The 20,559-nt window shown below is 39.8% G+C and overlaps 2 protein-coding genes across 2 annotated transcripts in view; both read right to left on the reverse strand.

Moving 5' to 3' along the window:
* Nucleotides 1-474: 474 nt before the first annotated feature.
* Nucleotides 475-1,473, reverse strand: gpr6 (G protein-coupled receptor 6; the record flags this gene model as incomplete). Its single annotated transcript, XM_084000995.1, has 1 exon — nt 475-1,473. One exon carries the CDS (start codon nt 1,471-1,473, stop codon nt 475-477), a length of 999 nt encoding a protein of 332 aa, XP_083857121.1.
* A 7,916-nt stretch (nt 1,474-9,389) lies between these two features.
* Nucleotides 9,390-20,559, reverse strand: part of fig4a (FIG4 phosphoinositide 5-phosphatase a) — a 47,152-nt gene continuing 35,982 nt past the window's right edge. Inside the window, exons 22-24 of the mRNA XM_084000990.1 lie at nt 17,892-17,974; nt 15,761-15,835; nt 9,390-10,373 (exon numbers count right to left, since the gene is read on the reverse strand). Of these exons, the coding sequence (XP_083857116.1) occupies nt 10,196-10,373; nt 15,761-15,835; nt 17,892-17,974 (336 nt within the window). The 3' untranslated portion in view covers nt 9,390-10,195. The remainder of the gene's footprint in view (nt 10,374-15,760; nt 15,836-17,891; nt 17,975-20,559) is intronic.

The following is a 20,559-nucleotide window of genomic DNA, read 5'->3' on the forward strand; positions in this document are numbered from 1 at the left end:
TACATCAAAGACAATACAATTCATAATAGAAAAATGGCACATGGTAACTCACAGGTTCAAACGTTGAAACACAATAAGGGCTTTACAATACTGCTTTGGCATTTCAAAAACATTGAATAAAGTGCAAGATTTTCCATTCCTTTTTCTCTTTTAAGTACATTCACAAGTTTGTTTTGTCTTTTTCACAGAAGTTTTCTTGTTCACAGCATTTCCAAGATTTCATCCTCACTCATGTTGAGACATACAGTAGTAAAGTGCAGATACAGTATGCATGAGAGACATGATTCTAGCATCACACCCCTCTTTTTGTGTTTGTAAAGCATTCACTGTCAACTGTAAGCAGATTGTCGATGGTCACAGGATGGTTTGTCTTTTTGCTCTCTTTTCTCACTAACACACGCACTCACACACTCACACTCACACACACACACACAGACACACAAACACACAAAGAGCCCTAGCACCTTTTTTTTTTTAGACTTCACTTGGAGACCTGGACCTGTAGGCTCCGTTGGCCTGAAAGCAGCCACAGAGAAGCATGTAGATGGAGCGCTGGATCTCTGCATTTCTGTAGGCGTAGATTATGGGATTGATCATGGAGTTGTAGGTGGCTGGCAGCAGTGTAGCATAAGTGTACACCGGGGGATACTCCTTCTCGCCCACCAGGCAGTAGATGGCAAAGGGGAGCCAGCTGGCGCCAAATGTCCCCAAGATGATAGCAAGAGTGGAGACCCCCTTCTTGGTGGCGACATAATGCGAGGTGGCAAAAAAGTGCTGCTGGAGGGCGATCTGGTGGGCGTGGTGACACACAATCTTGCAGATCTTGAAGTAGAGGGTGAGCATGAGCACAAAGATGACGAAGAAGGAGGTGGCCAGGAGGGTGAGGTTGCTCCGGGTCAAAGGTCGGACGATGCTGCAGGAGGCCGGCTCATCCAGGCAGTTCCAGCCCAGAATCGGCAGCAAACCTAGGAACAGAGACACCCCCCAGGTCCCCACTAACATCAGGTGGACGTACCGCAGCGTCTTCTCTGAGAAGTATGTCAGGGCGTTATAGAGGGAGAAGTAACGGTCCACTGTTATGGCCAAGAGGCTGCTGATGGAGGCGGTGAAGGAGGCCACTAGGAAACCTACAGTGATAAGGCTAATAGTCTCAGAGGAGATCACGTACTGAAACACAAAGTTCAGGATTAATCCCATGCCAGCCAGCAGGTCTGCTGTGGCCAGGCTCCCGATCAGCACAAACATGGGAGTCCTTAGCGTTGGCGTGTAGAAGATGATGGCTACCACTATGGCATTTTCACAGGCGATGACTGTGCCTGACATGCAGAGCATAATGTCCCAGGGGTTGATGGGAAACTCTAACGGGGCTGTGGAGAACTCCAGGGTGCCGTTGTTGTCTAGAGACTCAGCCTCCATCCATGGCACGGCTTCCCCAGCCAGAGAGGAGTCGTTCAACACCAGCGACTCGTTCATGTCTCCTATCTGTTGTCCCTTTGTCCTACAGGCAGAAGAGGAATGATCGGTTATAATGTATAATGTAAAGAAAAATTATGCAATAAAAGCAATTTACACCCTATAAAGACAGGTACTTTAAATTAGAACAAAGAAAAAAAAACTATTAATGCTGGATTATTTTGCAGGAAATCAGTTGCAAGAGTCAAGCAAAAAGCTACAAAGAAAATTCACCAAGATTTTTGTCATTTTTGTAGACTCACTCCACCACACAGCTCTTCTTCAACATTTGAGTTGAAAAACAGAGAGAGAAAGTGGAGTGATAAAGTCATCTACAAACCCAGGAGCTGTAGCTAGATTAGAGTCAAAATACTCGATGGTTTTCCGTCATTATTTTACTGCACAGTGAGTGAAAACTGACACACTCCTCTTTTTCTAGTATTCAATTAAACCCCGTTTAAGTAGACTGAAAATCTCGGCTTTGGTTTTATCCTCGGGATAACAGCTGTCTGTTAATCAAATAAATCACTGGCATACAGTAGCACATTATAAGGTGGATTTTCCTTGTTAAGTTGTCGCCTACAGTTCAGCACCCAGAAGCGGCTAAAGAGCTGTCCGTGGTGCTGAAATCACAATCTGAACATCACAAGTTTCTTGGTCTCATTTCTTTTATACATGGTTTAAAACTAATATTTCTTCGTCTTTTATGGACTTACAACGTTATTGTGGTGTTTAATAAGTATGTAATAATATGTATATTTACATTAGGAAATAGAATCGAAACTGATTTAAATTGATCGCTGATTTCAATAAAAGTCCATTCTTATGACTGCAACATTTGGAACAACAAGAACATCTAATATAGTTAATAACCGAAGTGTATAAAAAAAAAAACATTGCTATTATTGACAGATAATAATTTTCTATTTAGAATAGGAGTTATGGTAAGTTTAGGATACGTACCTCCGTGACAAAACGGTATCAGGTGAGATTGTCGCTGAAATCAGAGCCCTTCGTCCGAAGACAAAATGTAAAAAAACAAGATAAAGAGGATACAAAAGTTGCCCCCTTCTCGTCGCTCCTGTGGACCCTGTGCAGTGAAGCCCTGACTTTGGTTGTGCTTCCCACGCATGGGACAGACACGCAGGGCAGGGGTGGTGTGAAGCATTGGCCGGTGTTCAGCTGAGTGAGGAAGGTGAATGTGAGGAGGAGTAAGAGGAGGACGAAGAGGGAACCGACCGAGGACACGCGAGGAGAGCTTTAAACCTGAGTGACGTCATGGTAGAGAGAGAGTGAGAGAGAGAGAAAAGGAGAGAGACAGCCCCCCTCTCTCAATAGAATAAAACTCCAGGTTCTTGAAGGTTCCTCTCATCTCTGCTGAAGCTATGATGAATGTTGATTTCAGGAGAACTCTATGGTGTGTTTGTTTTAGCTTGTCTTTCATTATCTGGTTGACAAATACACAGATGAATGATAATATCTGCTTGATATTGTGTCATAAATCATATATATTCTGCTAGATGGCATTGTATGAAAGTGTTATTATTACGAAGTTTTTCTATAGTTCATGCACGTAAAACCATTGAAGCCTAATCTGTTCGAAAGTTGTTGAAGTATTTCATCTAATTTTTCAAGCTTGGTTTGAGTGAAGAGTGTCCAAGTGGACTTGTGCCAAATTTGAAGAAGTTCCTTCTTAATGAGATATTAAGTTTACAAAGCCAAAGTTGTGTTTTCTGAGGTCACCACGCCTGTGAGCTTTGATCTCTGACCCTCAAAATGAAATCAGATAATCCTTGTTAGCAGCATTTTTTTCAGAAATTCTGTCAAGGCATGACAAGAATAGCACAGGTGGATGAGTTGAACATACGGAGGGACAGATGGACGTTCAGACAACCTGAAAACAATTGTCTGGCTCTGGCTGTCACCAAGGCCAGAGGCATAATTAGTGTACCTTTTAGTGCAGCTATAATTAGGCTAGTCCACTTACTATTAACTATTAACCATAAAATAGGTGTTCGCATCAGGAATATAAACAAACCTAAACAAAAAAAACGGTCTAAATATAGCCTGAAACTTTCAGTTCAACTTTCTTTCAATTATAGAGGTTATATATAATCAAAATGTAAGAGAACAGTGTTTCTCAGAGTTCGACTGAATAGATGGGATGAGTCAACTAATCTTAAACACCTCCTAATGTCAGAGTGAGTGTTCAGTGGAAAGATTTAGTGGCTGATGATGATGATGATGATGTTTTTTTCCCCTTACTTCAAGGAATAAAAATATAAGGTGCTTCAACGCGTCTATGCTTCAACGTGGTATTTATCTATGTGAAGAACGGTTATCTAATCAAAACCAATGTGAGCCTTGTAATAGCCTATCCTTATCTATTCAACCACCAGCTTTTGGTTTCATTTATGTTACTATAGCAACACTTTCTGGCCCAGTTGAGTGGCATTTAGTTCAAGTTTTCATCCACCATAGGTCAGATCTGTAACAAACCTCCTGTTTCTATACATGTACTCCCCAGTGCCTTTAATTAACCATTATCTGTAGATGTCACATTAATTATTGATATTTTGAGTGTCTAGTTATGCCAATGATGGGACAACCTGGGATAGCAGTGTTCGTCGATACAGTAGCCTACTCCACTTTGATCCAGACAGATTTATCACAACTGATAACTACTGTATCTGACATGGACTGTGAATAAATTTTGCACAACATTTATAGTCCCCAGAGGATTTATTCTGATGACTCAGACCATGTTTTTTTATCAAGAGAGAACTGGCAAATCTATGGATCTTAAAACAATAAACTTCAGTGGTGAAAATGCTAAACAGTAGGTCATATAGCAGTTATTTCATTGTATGCATGTTTGCATGTTAATCACAGAGCTGCTATAGCTGTAGACTCAAAGTAACTAAATATTTTATGTGAACTAGACTAATCTTAATCTTTTGAGCCTAACACTGACTAGTCTTGTTCTGTGATTAGTTTAATCATGATAGCCATTATGTCTAGCTGTCTGAAAGTGTTGCTAAGGCCTGTTTTATTTATTTATTTATTGTCCATCAATGTTTGTGAATTCTTATTGTGATGTATGTTTCAGTGGTCACACAATATTTCTGGTAAGTTTGGTTATTAGAACTTTATGGACAGTGAAATTGTATCAAAATATGCTCATTTGACTGTTTGCTTGTTGTTGTGAATCTTTCTTGTTATCACAACACAATTACTCTTAATTTTGCTCATTGTATTGCATGTTTTTGTGATTTGAAAAGAAACCAATTTCATAAACTTTTTTTCCCCCCCAAAGCTATTTTCACATAACTTTCTGGAAAATGTGCATCAGCTGGTAGCAGCAAAGTCTGGTAACGGACATTTTACTCACCTACCGATGGATACTTCTGTGGGGGAGAGGAGTTTGTTCAGGAGAGGACCTTCTTTCATCGAAAACAGAGCAGATCTGGAGAGATGCCACGGTGCCACCCTGTTCCAGCAGGTGCAAAGGTGAAGGCATGGAAGTGGAGATCCCATCCCACCAACCTTCATCTCCATGAAGTTGTTGCTAGGATACAGATTAAACATCCTGAGGCATCAGGAGACTTCAATCATGTTTCCCTGGGGGATGGGCCGGAGAGATGCTCACTGAAGATGATGGTAGAAGTCATTCTGAACAACTCACATCATCCACTTCTCTGTTTCCATAGCAAGTTGTCTTTCAGCCTGCAGAAACATATCCAGCTCAGTTTGATCTGTCTCTAAACACTAAGTGTACCTGCAACAAGTTACAGACCACACAACACAACTCACTATAGGCTGTGGTTCATTATATTCAGTAAATGATGTCCACCTGGAACAAACATGTTATACCCATTAGGTACCCACAGTACTACTGTTACTCCTTTGTAATAATCACCACTCCTTTCCCACTGGTGGAAAAGTTTTGAGTCTCTTTTATCATTTTTCTTGGGTTTACTGACATTTACCTCCTATTTTGACTTGTACATGTATTTCGGCAGCCTATAATTAGTCCACAGTGAACCCTGAAAAGGTGATGTGATACAACACGTGGAATATGACTTTGATTCAAACATGATACAATCTGCTCAATTGTGTGTTTAGTGTTTAGACCTTGATTTGTCAATAAATCTCAACCTTTTTTTTTCTTCTTAAGACTAAAACTGAATCCTGTATCTTAGAATATAAATTATATGATGTCCAAAACTGCTGTTGCCTTATACTTCAGTAATTTAATGCCATATAACAATGGATGAAATGTCAGGAGAAAGATACAGAGCAGCATAGCAATATGGTAACCAGTTTTGGTTTCCAGGCAACAGCTGTTGGGCCACCTTTTGTCAGTGGACCAGGAGCTGGAGAGGGGGTTGTCTTCATTCATAAGCTAAGCGGTCACATGAAGTGCCTAGTGACTCATGTCAAAGACCTAGGCAGATACCCAACAAACACACCGGTCTATCATCAGAAACAATCAAGTATGATTTTTACGTGTATTTTTAGTCCTAACTAAACTAGTTGTATTTTCATCTAAATAGAAACGGCTGTGATGCAGCCAACAACATCAGTCTTTATTCTAGTTTTGTGAGGATTACTAAAACAGATGCCCAAAAATGTCAGTGACTAGATGCATTTCTTCTCCCATATCCATGTTTGTGTAATGAGACACCTGCCATCAGGAACACAAAAGCATTAGAAAAACACAGCCCTTGCATAAAAGACCTCTTTTTCCCTTCAAAACAGCCTCTTTCGGGAAACAGACCCTAACTCCTGTCTGCAAACACAGACAGCAGCGCTCTTATTTTCAAGAGTGCACAGATGCTATCACGTGCTTGCATACAAGCACACAAGTTCCGTGACTCATCCTTCAATGTAAGAATGCCCTTTTATATTACAGGGGATAAACTGAGCATGTCATCAATTAAACTGAAAAAATGGTCATTAACAATGGAGAGGAGACAAAGGAAATTTGAATAACTAATGATGGTAAAGTATGGGCCATATATCGATTGATTTTAGATAGCAATTATTACCACCTTGCAAGCACATGCTTTACATCCAATGGCTGTTTAGGCTCATATAGTAATATATAAAGACTTACTCAATAAAAGATATAAGTGTATTTTCAATTTGTAGGAATATAAATAAAACTAATTTAAGAAAAAATCCTTGTATGTGTTCAGATGTTTTTCACTCTGGAGCCAATAAATAAATGTTAAAAACAAATTACCAACATCTCCATGCGGTCTAGATGCAGGTTGTGTATTTTCAGATTTTTGTCTTAATAACTGAATTTTTGACAGCTGTTTGAAATCTGCCTTTACTGTACACACTAACAGCTGCTGTCTTGCACACAGGTGACTGACTAGTCAAACATGTGACATTTCCAACTGCCAATTAGGTCAGTGAAATAGAGCATGGTTGTTGGTATTGAAACCTTTCCATATGAGAAATCTACCCATACTTTTCACAAAGGTCCAGTCCAATGCCAGACATCCACAACTGGAAACACAAATTAGTCCTGATGGTGGTGTTACAGCAAGCCTCTGAATTTCACAACTTTGAAAATTCATAACAAATCACAGCTTTTGAACTTTCACTTTAAAATTTGCCCGGCCGAGACCATTGCTGCGCAGGATCTTTAGCGTTTGAATTCTTGAGATATGGTCAAAAACATGTTTCGTATGGTCAACAGTTATCTTGACCACCAACATCTAGTCAGTTGAAGCATGGAGAATGTTTGTGCCAAATGTGAAGAAATTCAGATAAGGAAGTAAGAGGTGGAGGTGGAGGTGGAGGTAGGGAGAACACCGTGTGAGAAATGCAACTGTGACACCTAAACAGAGACATAACAGAGACATTTTATTACGAAGACGTAACACTATAATTTACTCACTTACTTGACCTACTTCAGACAAGAGAAGTAGTTCACGGCACTATAACATTAAGCCCACTATATCGCTCTCGAAATACAAAATAAGCTCACCACTCAGAAAGAAGTCACGGAGGAAACGATCACATAATCTGGTAAATGTGTTTGACCGACCCTATACTATAACTGCCTTGCCACAGATGTCATCTTGACCTCGATTTTGCAGTATGATACTCACATCTGCTAAAAACTTGCTCACGGCCAATGGCTCAAATTAAATGAATTCACTGGGTTCAAAATTAAGCACTGGCTGTAAACATGGGTGATGCTTCATGAAGATGCCTTAAAAATGAAAATAAAAATAAAAAATTGTTTCATGCAAACCAGCATCATTGAGGACACTGTGCTCATGTCTTCACTAATTGTCTTCTCTTTTTGAGGATTTAAACAGTAAGTAACCCTAAAAATGACACATAGTGAGTTTTTTAAGGTATAATCTGACATTTTTAGGAGTGATCTCTTCAAATACAATTGTTTTGAGATGAAAATACAAAGAAGTTAAATCAAAATAAAATGAAGCAGTTCAGTGTTTGTCCAGATTTTTATACCAGTACATTTAGGTTTCCACATAAGGAGATAAAACTAAAATAGAAAATAGAAGTAATAGAGGTAAATATAACAATGGGAACTTGTTCTTTTTCAATCTTGGGGCCAAAATTAGGAAGGTCCCCAGGATTCAAAGTCATGTAAATATGTTATGTTAATTATAGATCTGCACTTTAAGAGGTCATATTGGAAGCCACACATAACCTGTCAAGTTGAGTCAGGGGACAAGTGAAAATGATGAAATACAAACTGAATATCTTGTGTTTTTGAGGTGACAGTACAGTATGTCTATAATACCAGAAGGCCTTCTGTACCTTTAGTTATTTGTTGTTTAAGTTATAAAAAGCTGACCTCAGTGCAGTCAGTTTCTCTGCCAGCATTAGAATATAGACTCTTTTTCTACTGATGCAAGGTTTTTTTCTCCCCTTTTCAACCATATCTGAGCAGAATTTTATCAAAAAAAATTATCTTGGTGAAGACATGTAAACCTTCGAGGTGATGGTAACAATACATGAGAAACAATAGAAGCAGTGTCCTTGTGTGTGGTGTAAGTAAGTCTCTGAGACTAGAAGTACCACGGAATTTCAACTAGCCTAATCTTTTCCTGTAACCACCTGCAATTCCTTTATGGACAGCTGACTGACCCTTGTTGGTTTTTCACATTCATAGCACGAATTCTCAAAGGCGAAACAAAATAGCTTCTGAGAAACCAATTTGAAGTGCCTGTGTGCTCTTCTACCACTCCAGGTGACATGTGCTATCATTACTAGATATCTGTAGTGCACTCTCAACACCTCCCATATATACAGTAATGATATTATTGTATAATGATAGTGAGTGAGTGTGTGTGTTGAGGGGGGCAGGGTGGCCTCCTCTCCTCTTTATTTGCTTTAAAATACAGTGAAACACAGGTTTTCTTTAATTCCCCTGCCGTTTGCCATCACATCACATGCTGGAGAAACCCTCCCCTGCTCGCCCACCCTCCTCAGGCTCACGAGGCACTGATGCAGAGACCGGTGGTCAGCCAGCGCGTCAGCTGAATGTGTATGTGCACTGCTGGAAAGGGAGTCTTCATTACATTAACATTTTCTGACACTTGTGGGTGAAAGCTGAGCACTAAGAGGCGGGAGGGGGGTGAAGGAAACAGAAAAGTGTGATTGACAGAAGGAAAGTGAACAGGAGGCATAATGGGTGGAAAAGGACTGAGAGAAAGAGTAGCTGACAGTACAGGAGGGAGGGGAGGAACAAAAAACAATTACAGAGGCATGATTCGATTTTTGCATTAACAAAAGAGCGAAAAAGCACAAAGCTCCGGCAGACAGGTAGAAAAGCGAAGAGAGAAAAAAATGACTTGCTTGCTTCAAAGCAACAGCAATCAAACCTCTCACACCCTGTTAATAAATAAATGTTTAATTTAGAAGCATTATACACAACAACAAGCTGACATTTCAAATTCAGTGTGCAGTTTTAAGGTTTCATAAAACCCCTAATATCAAGCTATCAGACATTATTTTATCTGCTGATTTAGGTTTAAAAAATCCAGGTTTCAATCTATGCAGTCAAAATATAAGAAGAAGATTGACACTGACAGTACATGTCTGTTTCTCACTGAATTAAAAAACAAACAAAAAAACTAACACATATTCATATTGGCACTTTTTAAAGCAGATTTTAGAGTCTCATATGATACGAAAATGATTTAACACAATGAATAAAAAGAAAATCTAAACTCCTCGTAGATCTGAGGTGGATTTTTAAAGAAGTAGTCATTGCAGTGTTTGGACCTTTTACAATCTTTCCAATGGTTCCATCATTTAAGAGTCAAAAACAATTGACATTTTTGAAAGGTATATACAGTTAAATAAACTTTGTTTAAAAAAGATTTGCAATTAAAAATGTAATTAATGGAAAATAACACAAAATAAAAAATAAAAAGAATCCTTAAAGGCAGCCATTGAAGGCAAGTCTGAATGAGTAAAAAACAAAACTGGATTAGATTTGTAGCTTTAAAACGTCCACTGATTCATTACAAAAGAAAAAGTTTAGTCCAAATACAGGACATTTGAGTTGCTCGTGAACCATTATCTTCATTTTGGAAAGTCTTCTTGTAGTAGCAATAACAAACATTTGAGGAGGTGGGTAGTTGAAGCAAAATGTCGGAAAAGTCGGAATGTGTCACTGGACTTCAGCTGATCATCTTCAACACTCAGAGTGGTAACAGAAGATCCAGTTCGTGTCAGCTGTGCCTCACATGTACCTGTTTTTGACGTACTCCCTGTACATCAGCATGTCTTCCCTGCACAGCGCCCTCACCTGGCCCTGACCGGTCAACACGTGGCTCTCGAACACGTCTCGGGTGTCCCTGTCCGCCTGTGGAGGACACACGGCGTAGATGCTGTCGTCGGTGAAGCAGGACACCGGCTCTCTGAGAAGACAGAAGGAGGAAGAGGCATGTTAGGAATGGTGGATGTAGCGGAGAATTAATTTTCGATGACTCACGTGGTGGTGGAGAAACAAGCCGTGAAGTTCAATTATTTTAACATCAGGGGGAAAAATATTGCTGTATCTATAGTTATCACAAGATAATCAAAAAGTGCACCAAGGAATGGAAAATTGTTTTTAATCCAACTAAGACCTTATGAAACACTGCCGGGGAGAGCAGGGCATAAAGAGGGCCGTTAATGGAAACAAAATAGGATAGCACAGATGGGGCTTTTTTACAAAGGAATTACTCATATTTTTCGCAGAAGCTTCACTCCGAAGCATGTCTCATCATCTTAAGGGGGCATTATCAACGGCGTGCTTGCCTGGTCATCCATTCAGGCAGCCAGTTCAGCAGCAGCTGAGGCCCCAGTGAGAAGCTGCTCAGACACATGGCTGCATTACAGATGCAGCTCCTTGGTGACTGGCTCAAGAGGCTGTGACAGCTCGAGGAAGCCTTGAGATGAATCATGACTTCAGTGAGTGTCATTATGGAGACTTCAGCTAAGGGTTTAATGCAAATTAAAGCAACCCAAGTCCAAGGGACACCAACACACAGCCGAAGAGAGGCTGAGAGCATCACACAGGTTTGTTATGTTTAATGGACAGGTTGAACCTTTTTGTGACATTTGAGGTATTCGGGGGAATTCTTTTCAGGCATCAACTAAAAGTGCACATTAAAAACAGGTGGATGGAAATCCACTTTGGCACTGCCAAGATCTACTCAAGCATCTGAGCAGAAGGGAAGTAGAGTACTGTGTTTCTGTGCCAGAACATTGTTCAATTTGCGCCTCATCCACAATAACAAATTACATTCATTCACTGTCGCCCAGTTTCAGGACTTCACTCTGCTCTACACTTCAAACCTGGTAGAAGAAAACTTTATACTTTCTCCTGTTCACAGTAGGGGTGGTGAAAAAAAATCGATTATTGATTAATCGCAATCATTGTATGGATGATTATGAGTCGATTATTACATTTCCAAAAATCAATTGTTATTGCGTTTTTTTTTCATCGTAACACAAACCAGGGAATACACACCAGTGACTCCTCCAGCCACTGGAGACTGTGAACTTTAGCTTTAGGATCGATGACATGGGACCAATGTTGACAAATTATTATTTTGTTGTGTTACATTTTTAAAGTTCCCAAGCTGCATCTTTGATTTGTAGGAAAAAAAACTCAAAAATTAAACAAACAAACAAATAACTCAAACTATGGACTTTTATTTGCAAATGTTGACATTCTTTTTTTTTTTTTTTTTTTACCTTGAAGACTACATCTAAAACAAAAATAAATAAATACAATACATTTACAAAATCATAATTTGGAAGTTACATCTACACTAAACAAATTGAAGGTGCAGTGAGGTCTAACACAATGAAAGAGAAGTTAAAGCAGAAGTGAGTGATATATTTGTGTTAATATAAGTCTTAAATAGTTATATCTTCCGACAGCAATCACTTACATAGAGTGTTTGGACTGAAACACGGGTCTCTCAGTCCCTCTGCTCTGCTCTGAGCCGAAGAGAAAACATTTATCGTATCCTACAGTTTTTATCCAATGAGGAGAGAGAATGGCATGCAGGGCTGTGTGTGCAGCCAAGGAACGCCGTGAATGTGGTGACGTAGCGACGAGGACTGTTATGGTGCGTTCAAGGAAACTCGTATTTTGCCGACCGTGAAGTGGTACCAGTTCGATCTGGTACGAGTTCACCGGTCGGAAGTTACGAGTGGCCGTTATAGTGACTTTCACCGGTAAAACAGGTCGGAAAAACACGAGTGGGTTGCCTGAAACGCTACAAAGTCGTAAGTTGTGACTTGAAGCTGTAATTTACGATTTCAAAAGCCTGCCTGGAACGCAGCATTAGCGAAAACGACCGGACCACTCACTTCTGCTTTAAGTAATCGGTGCAATACGTTTGTAGTGTATTTTGGTTTACTGTTACTGTCAAATGGAAAAATAATAATTGGCAATAATCAAATTTGAATCGATAATCGTTAATAATCAGTGCACAGGACGAGAGCTGGGACACACTGATCTTGCAAAGTTGTTTTTCAGCCAATAGACGGTAGGTGGAAGGCAGAGAGCCTCCATTCTCCCTCGTAACAAGTAACATGTCATTTATTAAACCATCACAACTACTCCAAAGCTGTTTAATTAAGGTAAAAATGTAGCATAGTTAAGCTGAAAATCCTGCATAGTTCCTCAAGTCTACATTAATTATAGCATAGGGCAAAAATAAATCACCACACAGCACTAATTCTTCTCGACGGGAATCTGCACAATGTTCACATCCTTTCTGCTTTTATCTCCACCAGTTGAGTAAATTCTGCCTTTGCCTGGTGGGTCAATAGAGGAACTGCACAGAGGGAGGTGACAGACTTTCCTGTCAGTGGAAACATGCTTGGTGTGTTGTAACAGCATCTTAGAATAGCACTGTTACACAACAGACACACCTGCCGGACCCTGTAGACCTAACATGAGGACGACCGCAACGGATGAATGGACTAATGACCGGGAGTGGAAGATATATAGGTGGACAAGGTGAGATGCAAAGCGAGCATGGATGAAAAGATGTTAAGGTCCCCTGCTGACTGAAGGTTCCCTGTTCTTGTATACCGGTCATCTTTGAGTGACGTTTAACAACCTGGGCAAAAAATGGTATGTCTTTTTCCTTGATCAAAATGTACAAAAAAAAAAAAAAAAGTGCAAGTTATGTGCTCAAAGAGAGCCAATCTTGTGTTCCCGAAGCACTCAGAGGCTACAAAATATATCTCTGCGTTACATCCAACATACACTGCCAGAAATAAGCACTTAGACCCTCAAAAAAGCTTTTGAAAAAGTATTAAAAAGGAATGACGGAAATATCACTCTGACGTAAGGATTCAGACACTACATTTAGCTCAGGTGTCTCTTGATTGGACATTAAATGATTTGATACGAAACAATACGACACTACGATATAACGCAATGCGACACGATACTGTACAATACGATATGTAGCATCAACATCAACAAATTCATGGATTCTAAGCTCCACAATCCTCGGTCGAACTACTTACCTAGTGAACAACATCAACAGATCAACATCAGCACCAGATGCATCAGATCAACGTAGTCATCGACAACAAAGGCAGCTGGCGACAATGTTCATCATAAAACTTGTAGCAGATACAAAGGACGTCCTGAACCTGTCCTGGGTGTAACAAGTCACTAAATAGCTCTTCAACTCACTAAAAACATTGATCATTGGATCATCCTTAAATGGACGGAAGCTTCTTCTCATTAAAGCAATAGTTCACCAAAAACAGGACTGTTTTAGGCTGTAAAAATGTCTTAAATGATGTCGTTTCGAGTAAACTCTGGACTATATCCCTCCAGGAGACTTGGATTGCAGTGGACGAGCAGTAAGGAGGAATATTAGAGGGTTTTTGTGTAGTTTTATGGACGTTTTTGTGTCTGGAGCTACAGTATTACTCTCATATAAAGTTTTTGTTGGACTACTGTATGAATGAATTTCATTTTTTGGCCTCTGAATGCTAAAAAGCTTTAGGGATTAGTGTTATTATTTTTCTTATGAGGTAAAACTGACCTGTTTAACATGTCCTCTTTATAATATCATATTTTAATTTGCAGTCAAAACTATGAAAACCGTCAAAACTCATGGTCCTCTTGATCAACAATGAAAACCTTTTTTATTCACCTGCACTCCCTCTCCCTCTCTAACCTGTGCTCTCAGACAGCAAAGTGCGGCACGAGATGAAGCAAAACATGGCCACGTGGATATATTTTTGTCCTCTATCTACCATTTTTCCATCCTGTTGATGTATCATTTCTGCAATTTTAGTCTCCAGCCCATGACGTTATGATGCACACAGCGAAACTGTAAACTCAGTCTGGCGACCTGAATGTATTTTTAGAGCAAAACAATAAAACAGCCCTTCTGTTTCCTCTCGTGCCTCACCGTGAACAGCCTTCAAGCATCTCTCATCTTGAGTGGGGTTCAGAGGGTTATTTTTCCTGAGTAGGCTGGTTATACTTTTTTTTTTCTCCCCCAGAAGGACTAAGTACTGAGTTTTCAGGACACTATTCTTTTGTCCAATATTTTTGTTGCTTGCCTCATGACAAAAATAAGAATACTTTACAAATACTTTCCCTTTCTTTGCTCGTTTGCACTATGGCCTTTATTGATATGTCAAAATTGGACCAAACAAACTAACGTCCTTTATATTTTCTTGCCTCTTCATTATTATGTGCTAATGTGGTGGACAAATCAATATCCTGTGTATTATTTTGCAATGCACTAAATCAGACATTACACCAGAGTCTATGATATAGTCTACTGGAAAATGTGTTTATTTGCTTTCTGGCAGATTTAGATGAGAAGATCAGATCAATACAACTGTCGTATCAGCTCATTAATTATAGAGCTACAGCCAGAAGCTGGTTAGCTTGGCCAAGCACAGAGACTGGAAAGAGGTAGTCTAGTTCTATCCAAAGGCAACACATTATTACAACATGTCTTGTTTGTTTGATCTCTGCAAAGTATAAAACTGCCATCATATCTGAGTGTAATTTATAAATAACAACGCTTGAGTCTCTTTAACCTGAGAGACAGTTGTCCTGCAACAGTAGCAAAGGGGGCAGTGCATGGGGACTGCTGGGCATGCCTGCCTCCCAGCGTGGCTTTTGTTTGTTTAAGTTCATGTCCTACCCTTATGTTATGTTTTAAACCATTTCCTATTTTATTTAGTGTCTTTGTGTGGGTGTTTGGGGTCACTGGTGGTCCATTGTGATGCCCCTTAGGGCCAACAAATTGGGGCATAACAGAGTGAGAGCAGGTTGGAGCTGGACAAAAAAGAGTGAAAGACAATGAGGAAAAATGCTCAGGTGTAATTGTGGCTCCATATTGCCTCCTGTCATGTGGTTGAATATTGATTTTTAAAAAAAATAAAAAATCACAATCTCAGTGACTTGCTGGGTCACGGATTGACAGACTGGGAAACAGCAGGGGTGACAAGAAGTGAAGGAAGAGTGGCTGGTTACAAGAGATGAAGATTAAACTGCTCACAGCTAGAAGCCTCCCTTGAGGCCACTTAGCTTGAGCAACTGTATTCACTTGTCCCAAGGCTGCTGGAAATGTTGAGTGGTATTTAAAAGGGTTCGGATTAGAACGTTAAACCAATATTGCATCGTAGTGCTCAACATTACACGTGACGTGAGTGAGGATTATTGGGTTTGGGTACATATGTTTTTCTCTCTCACTCTCTCTCTCTCACTCTCTCTCTCTGTGTTTGTTTGGGTGAATGTGTCACATGTTTTACTCACAAACAGATGATGTTCACCAGATTTATGTGTTCAGTTCTCTCCACTTTGTGCTGGCTCCCACCCAGATGTGCAAACCTGCAGGAAAAAGAAAAGACAAAAAAAAAAAACTCAAAACAAAATTAAACACATTACTGCAGAATAATCCAATAATGTACACGTGGCTGTCTTTGTTGCTTCCTTCCTGTTGCAGTCTTAATCATCTGAAGAGCAATTAACAGAGCAAAATTGGTTCTCATAAAATTGCAGGTTCATGTTGTCTGTTCTTTCACACACATTTTTCAGAGATGAGCGTGAACATCTCTGGTGAGAACTACAATGTTCAGAGCACGTCATCATCAAATCTCAAGTTTTCCCACAGGTAATTTCTCTCTTTTTTTAAAAAGACACAACAATAAGCAGAAGTTGAGAGTTCCCCTCTGGCTCTTGCTTAGGATTTTTAATATTAATGCAATGATTAGTGGTGCTATGGCTGCAGCTAACATCTTTGGAGCTGTTCCAAAAATCTTGCCTCAATAATGAATGCAGTTTCATTTTCATAATGTGCCACTACAGTGGGAGGATATGAACAACATTCTTCATTGCAGTTGGGGTTTGTTTGTTTGTTTTTGTCGCCTCAAAACTATGCCTGATATCAAAGTCTGATGAGATACGAATCTGAGATTAAAAGTCATACATACTGTATGTAGCATGCTTTCCATTGTAGGGCAGACAACCAGTATCAAACACAGGCATGGTTGATACTAATGTGAATCAAAAATGCTGCTTTCAGTGATTCTCTTTGAGTTGACAGAGATTCAGAATTGTAGAGATATTTTAGTAGTTGTAAAAACAGCATTTTTTGTAGTCTAAATGTGACTCCCAGGATAACTCTGAGGCATCACAAGATAATTAAAGGCTTAAAGACAGTCACACATGACTGTTTATCTTGCATAACTGAATGTTTTTATAGAAGCAATCTAGGAAAGAAAAGTCACGTAACGAATTGTAGAAAAAAAAGGGTTTACATGTTGCATGCAAGTTTATTGAATATTTAAAAAAATGTTATTCTCATTTAGTTTCTGTGGTTTCATTTGAAACAAATGGCCCAGACAGTGAATCAGTCCACATTTAATTAAGTAGATCAACGCATACATGCATTTGCAAAACTAAAAAGTAAATAGTGCTTTAATAGACATGACTGAACATTTGCCACTGGAATAACACAGTGGAGCAGTTATCCTCCTCTGTGGGTTTAGGACAGCTGCATGGGAGCAAAAAGCTATTCAAGCTTCACACTGTATCACATCAGCAGTTGGGATCCAAAGAACAGATAGTTGTGTTCAGTCTCAGAGCCTGATAAGGGCTATTCACTGTGGCTCATCAACATGTTCGGGAGCATACGGTGAGAACGGACAGAATGAAACAGAAAGAACAGAGACAAAATGAAAAACTGAGGGAAGACTGAGGTGGACAAAGAGCAGTGAGGTCAGATGTGTGATGCACACAGCAGGGTAGAGTTGACAATGTCCCCTTTTTGCGAAATGACTGATATCACCCTGAGGGGGCTGCTGACACCGACTGTCTGTGCCTTCCCTCTCCATCTTGGGCACTGGGTGCGTTGCCAATAACAATGAAAAAGGAAGCATTTCCCTCAGGACCAGTTTAAACAGTGGTACAGTGGTAGTTGGACAAGATGTCTGGGCCTTTTTTGTTTGGGGGCGTTTGCTTGAGCTTGACTTAAAAGTTAAGAGTTGTGTGCATGTCTGTATTACTTTCTCTGAGTTACAGCATCTATTACTCACCTCCCTCATTTAATCACACAATACATACACTAAATTTGCGTACATGTGGTGTGGATCATATATTTGATATGTAATAACTGTGGTGACTCCTAAACCTTTTATTTAGGACCATCGTCAACATGACATTTAATTTAAATGTCTAATGCCTTGGTCTTTGACTAAACACCTGTCGAAAAAAAAAATCTTTACTACTAATCACATGTTACTAAATTTATCAGACATGCATTATTACCTTTCTTATCCCTTTAAAGACCAAAATGCCCATGCACACTGTGGTCCAAGTGTTCTAGTATGTGCCTTTTTTTTCTAATATGGACATAATACATATGTGCATGTGTGTGTCATATTACCTTTCATAAATGAGCAGGTCTTTTTCCGCAGGAAACTTGCCCAGATTGAGTCCATAGGGCTCCTTCACTACCTGCTGCTGCTCCTGAAGAGGTCAGAGAGGACAGGTGAGAAACTCAAACTGTGAGCCAGAGAAACACACAAACAGCTTTTAATAAAAGAGTTTTAACCATGACCTCAAACGCACAGTTAAGAATTATTCAAAGTGACACACTTTAGCAGATAAGGCTTCCTTGTTAACAGCCGGATCCAGCAAATAGAGTAGCTGTGACTCAGGTCATCAGGTTCAGTTGCTTCTCTACCACGAAATCACTAATTAGAGTGGCCAAAGCAGTGTAATCTAAGCAACTTTGAATGTAATTTGATTGCTGGTGTCTGATGAGGTGGTTTCATGTGCAAGGGTAGTGCCCTCCTGGGGTCTCTGCACACAGTGTCCACAGTAAGTGGAGATAGGACAAAAATAATAAACAGGATATCAGATTAAAAAGGTCAGATCGGTTCAAGATGAGAGATTCAAAAGAGGCTTGGTGTCAGGAAAAAGGCCAAGAAATTAATAATGTCATGTTAAATAAAACTAAAATAACCGCATGCAATTAATTAATACCAAAAAAAGGTAATGGGAACCTGTATCTCTAATTCATCAAGAAAGATAGTAGAAGATTATGAAATCAGCAACATTAAAAAAGGAGTTTGCAATTACAGACAAATTATCAGTCAAAAATAATCATTGGCTAAATCAAGTCCTGATAATAATAAAATAACAACCAAATCATTAGGGCTCTGTTCTGGTAAAAGAAAAACTGCACACTATATGAAGTAATAGAAAAACAAAAATACTGCATTTTCAATAGAAAATACATTAATCAATCAAATGAATGTGGCCTAACAATGATTCATTTCTTCAACATCAAAGCAAGAAAAAAGGAAACAATATTTATAATAGGGGGTCATGTATCATGAGACCACGTTATGATTAGAAATGAATTATTTCCTCATCAGGGCATGTTATGATATATTGTTAAGTTTTTCAAGCCACAATAAGACCAAACTATATATATTCATTACTTAAGTTATTTTTATTCAGCTTTGCCTGTTATCTTCATGTGGAAATGTATATTTCATTAGGTTTTTCGCCCTTCGTCCTCACAGCTAAACCTACCAAGGTTCCTACCAAGCACGAGGCTGATGTTGATCAAAAAAACTGCTCCGTTCAACGGTGGTGCACAAGACGATGACCTGTTCAACCTTGAAGCCGAGTACGACGCATCACAGTACCACTGCTGTGAGCTGAGGACGAGATACTGTGGCTCCAGTGGACACGTGCTCATCGCCACCAGACAGCTGAATTGGTGGGTAAACATTTTCTAGTCTGATGAATCTCATGTAAACAGTGTGAATCCGTCTTGCCTTGTGTCTTGGTGTGAGATTATGGGGACGGTGTCATGTTGTGGTCGTGAGTGTTTTCTTGGCAGGCGTGTGTGTGGGACCGTTTCTCAACAACTGAGCATGATCTAAACACTGCAGCTTCAAACATGGAGAAAAAAACAGAGAGAAACCCCTTTACATCAATGTGGATATCATAGAAATTAATTTGGAGAACAACTTCCAAGGAAAATTACCCTGTTGTTGTGTTTTTGGTGTTTCTTTTAATATATATATCTGATGTCTATTGCGATACATTAGTCATGCAGCTGGGTATAGGGAAACTAACCACAGCCTCAGACACCACTGATGAAGGCAATATACTGTACAGTAGTGTCTGTAAATGTTTATCTGTTTTATCTCACAGTGTACATTGTCATTATCTCCTGCTCTGGATGTCATGGCTCATAGTTGAAGACTCATCTCGCTGTTAATTGTTAAACGTTATTTAGAAGGCCTTGAGACACTTTTCTTTTTCTTTTTGGGCTTCTATACCTTTAATTGATAGGATAGTCAGAGACAGACAAGAAATGGGAAGGCATGGGAAGAGGTGGAATGACAGGCAGCAAAGGGCCGCCGGGGGATTCGAAAGGCAAGGACTATACAGTAGCCTCTGTATAGGGGTCTGCACAACCCAGTGAGCTACTGTACACGACGCCCCATTGGAAAATGACTTCTTGGACAGACGTTCTGTGAAACCTGGATGTGTGTTTTATGACTTTCTATGAAGCTGTTATGTAACGGCATGCCCATTAGTGGCCTTAAAGCCGTCAGTGGTGCCATTCTTCTAAAGCTGTAGCGATACCCTCGACATAATGCATTGAATTTTCACTGAATTTGTATTGATCTGCAATGCGGGGAGGGGAAAACAAATGAGGGTGTTCCACGACCATCTCAATAAAACAGCCGCTATGAATGCACACGCACGCACGCACGCACGCACGCACGCACGCACGCACTTCCAAGATTACACACACATGCAACATACACACATATGGTGTCTAGAGCACAGACGAGTGTGTAAACATACACAGCACAGCAACATACACCCACACGCATTGCAAATCTATCCATGTTTAAGCAGGTGCCCGTATGCCTGTATCAAGGAGGAATATGAAATGAGAATGTGTAATTACACGGCAAACGTGGTAATGATCTGATGTTTAAATATTTCAGCAGTTTTGTGTTGTGCCGGCACCCTGGCAATCCATTCTCAGGGACAGGCTGGGAGCCAGCGACACGAGACGC

Source organism: Trachurus trachurus (assembly GCF_905171665.1).
Source record: "Trachurus trachurus genome assembly, chromosome: 24".
NCBI classification, from domain to species: Eukaryota; Metazoa; Chordata; class Actinopteri; order Carangiformes; family Carangidae; genus Trachurus; species Trachurus trachurus.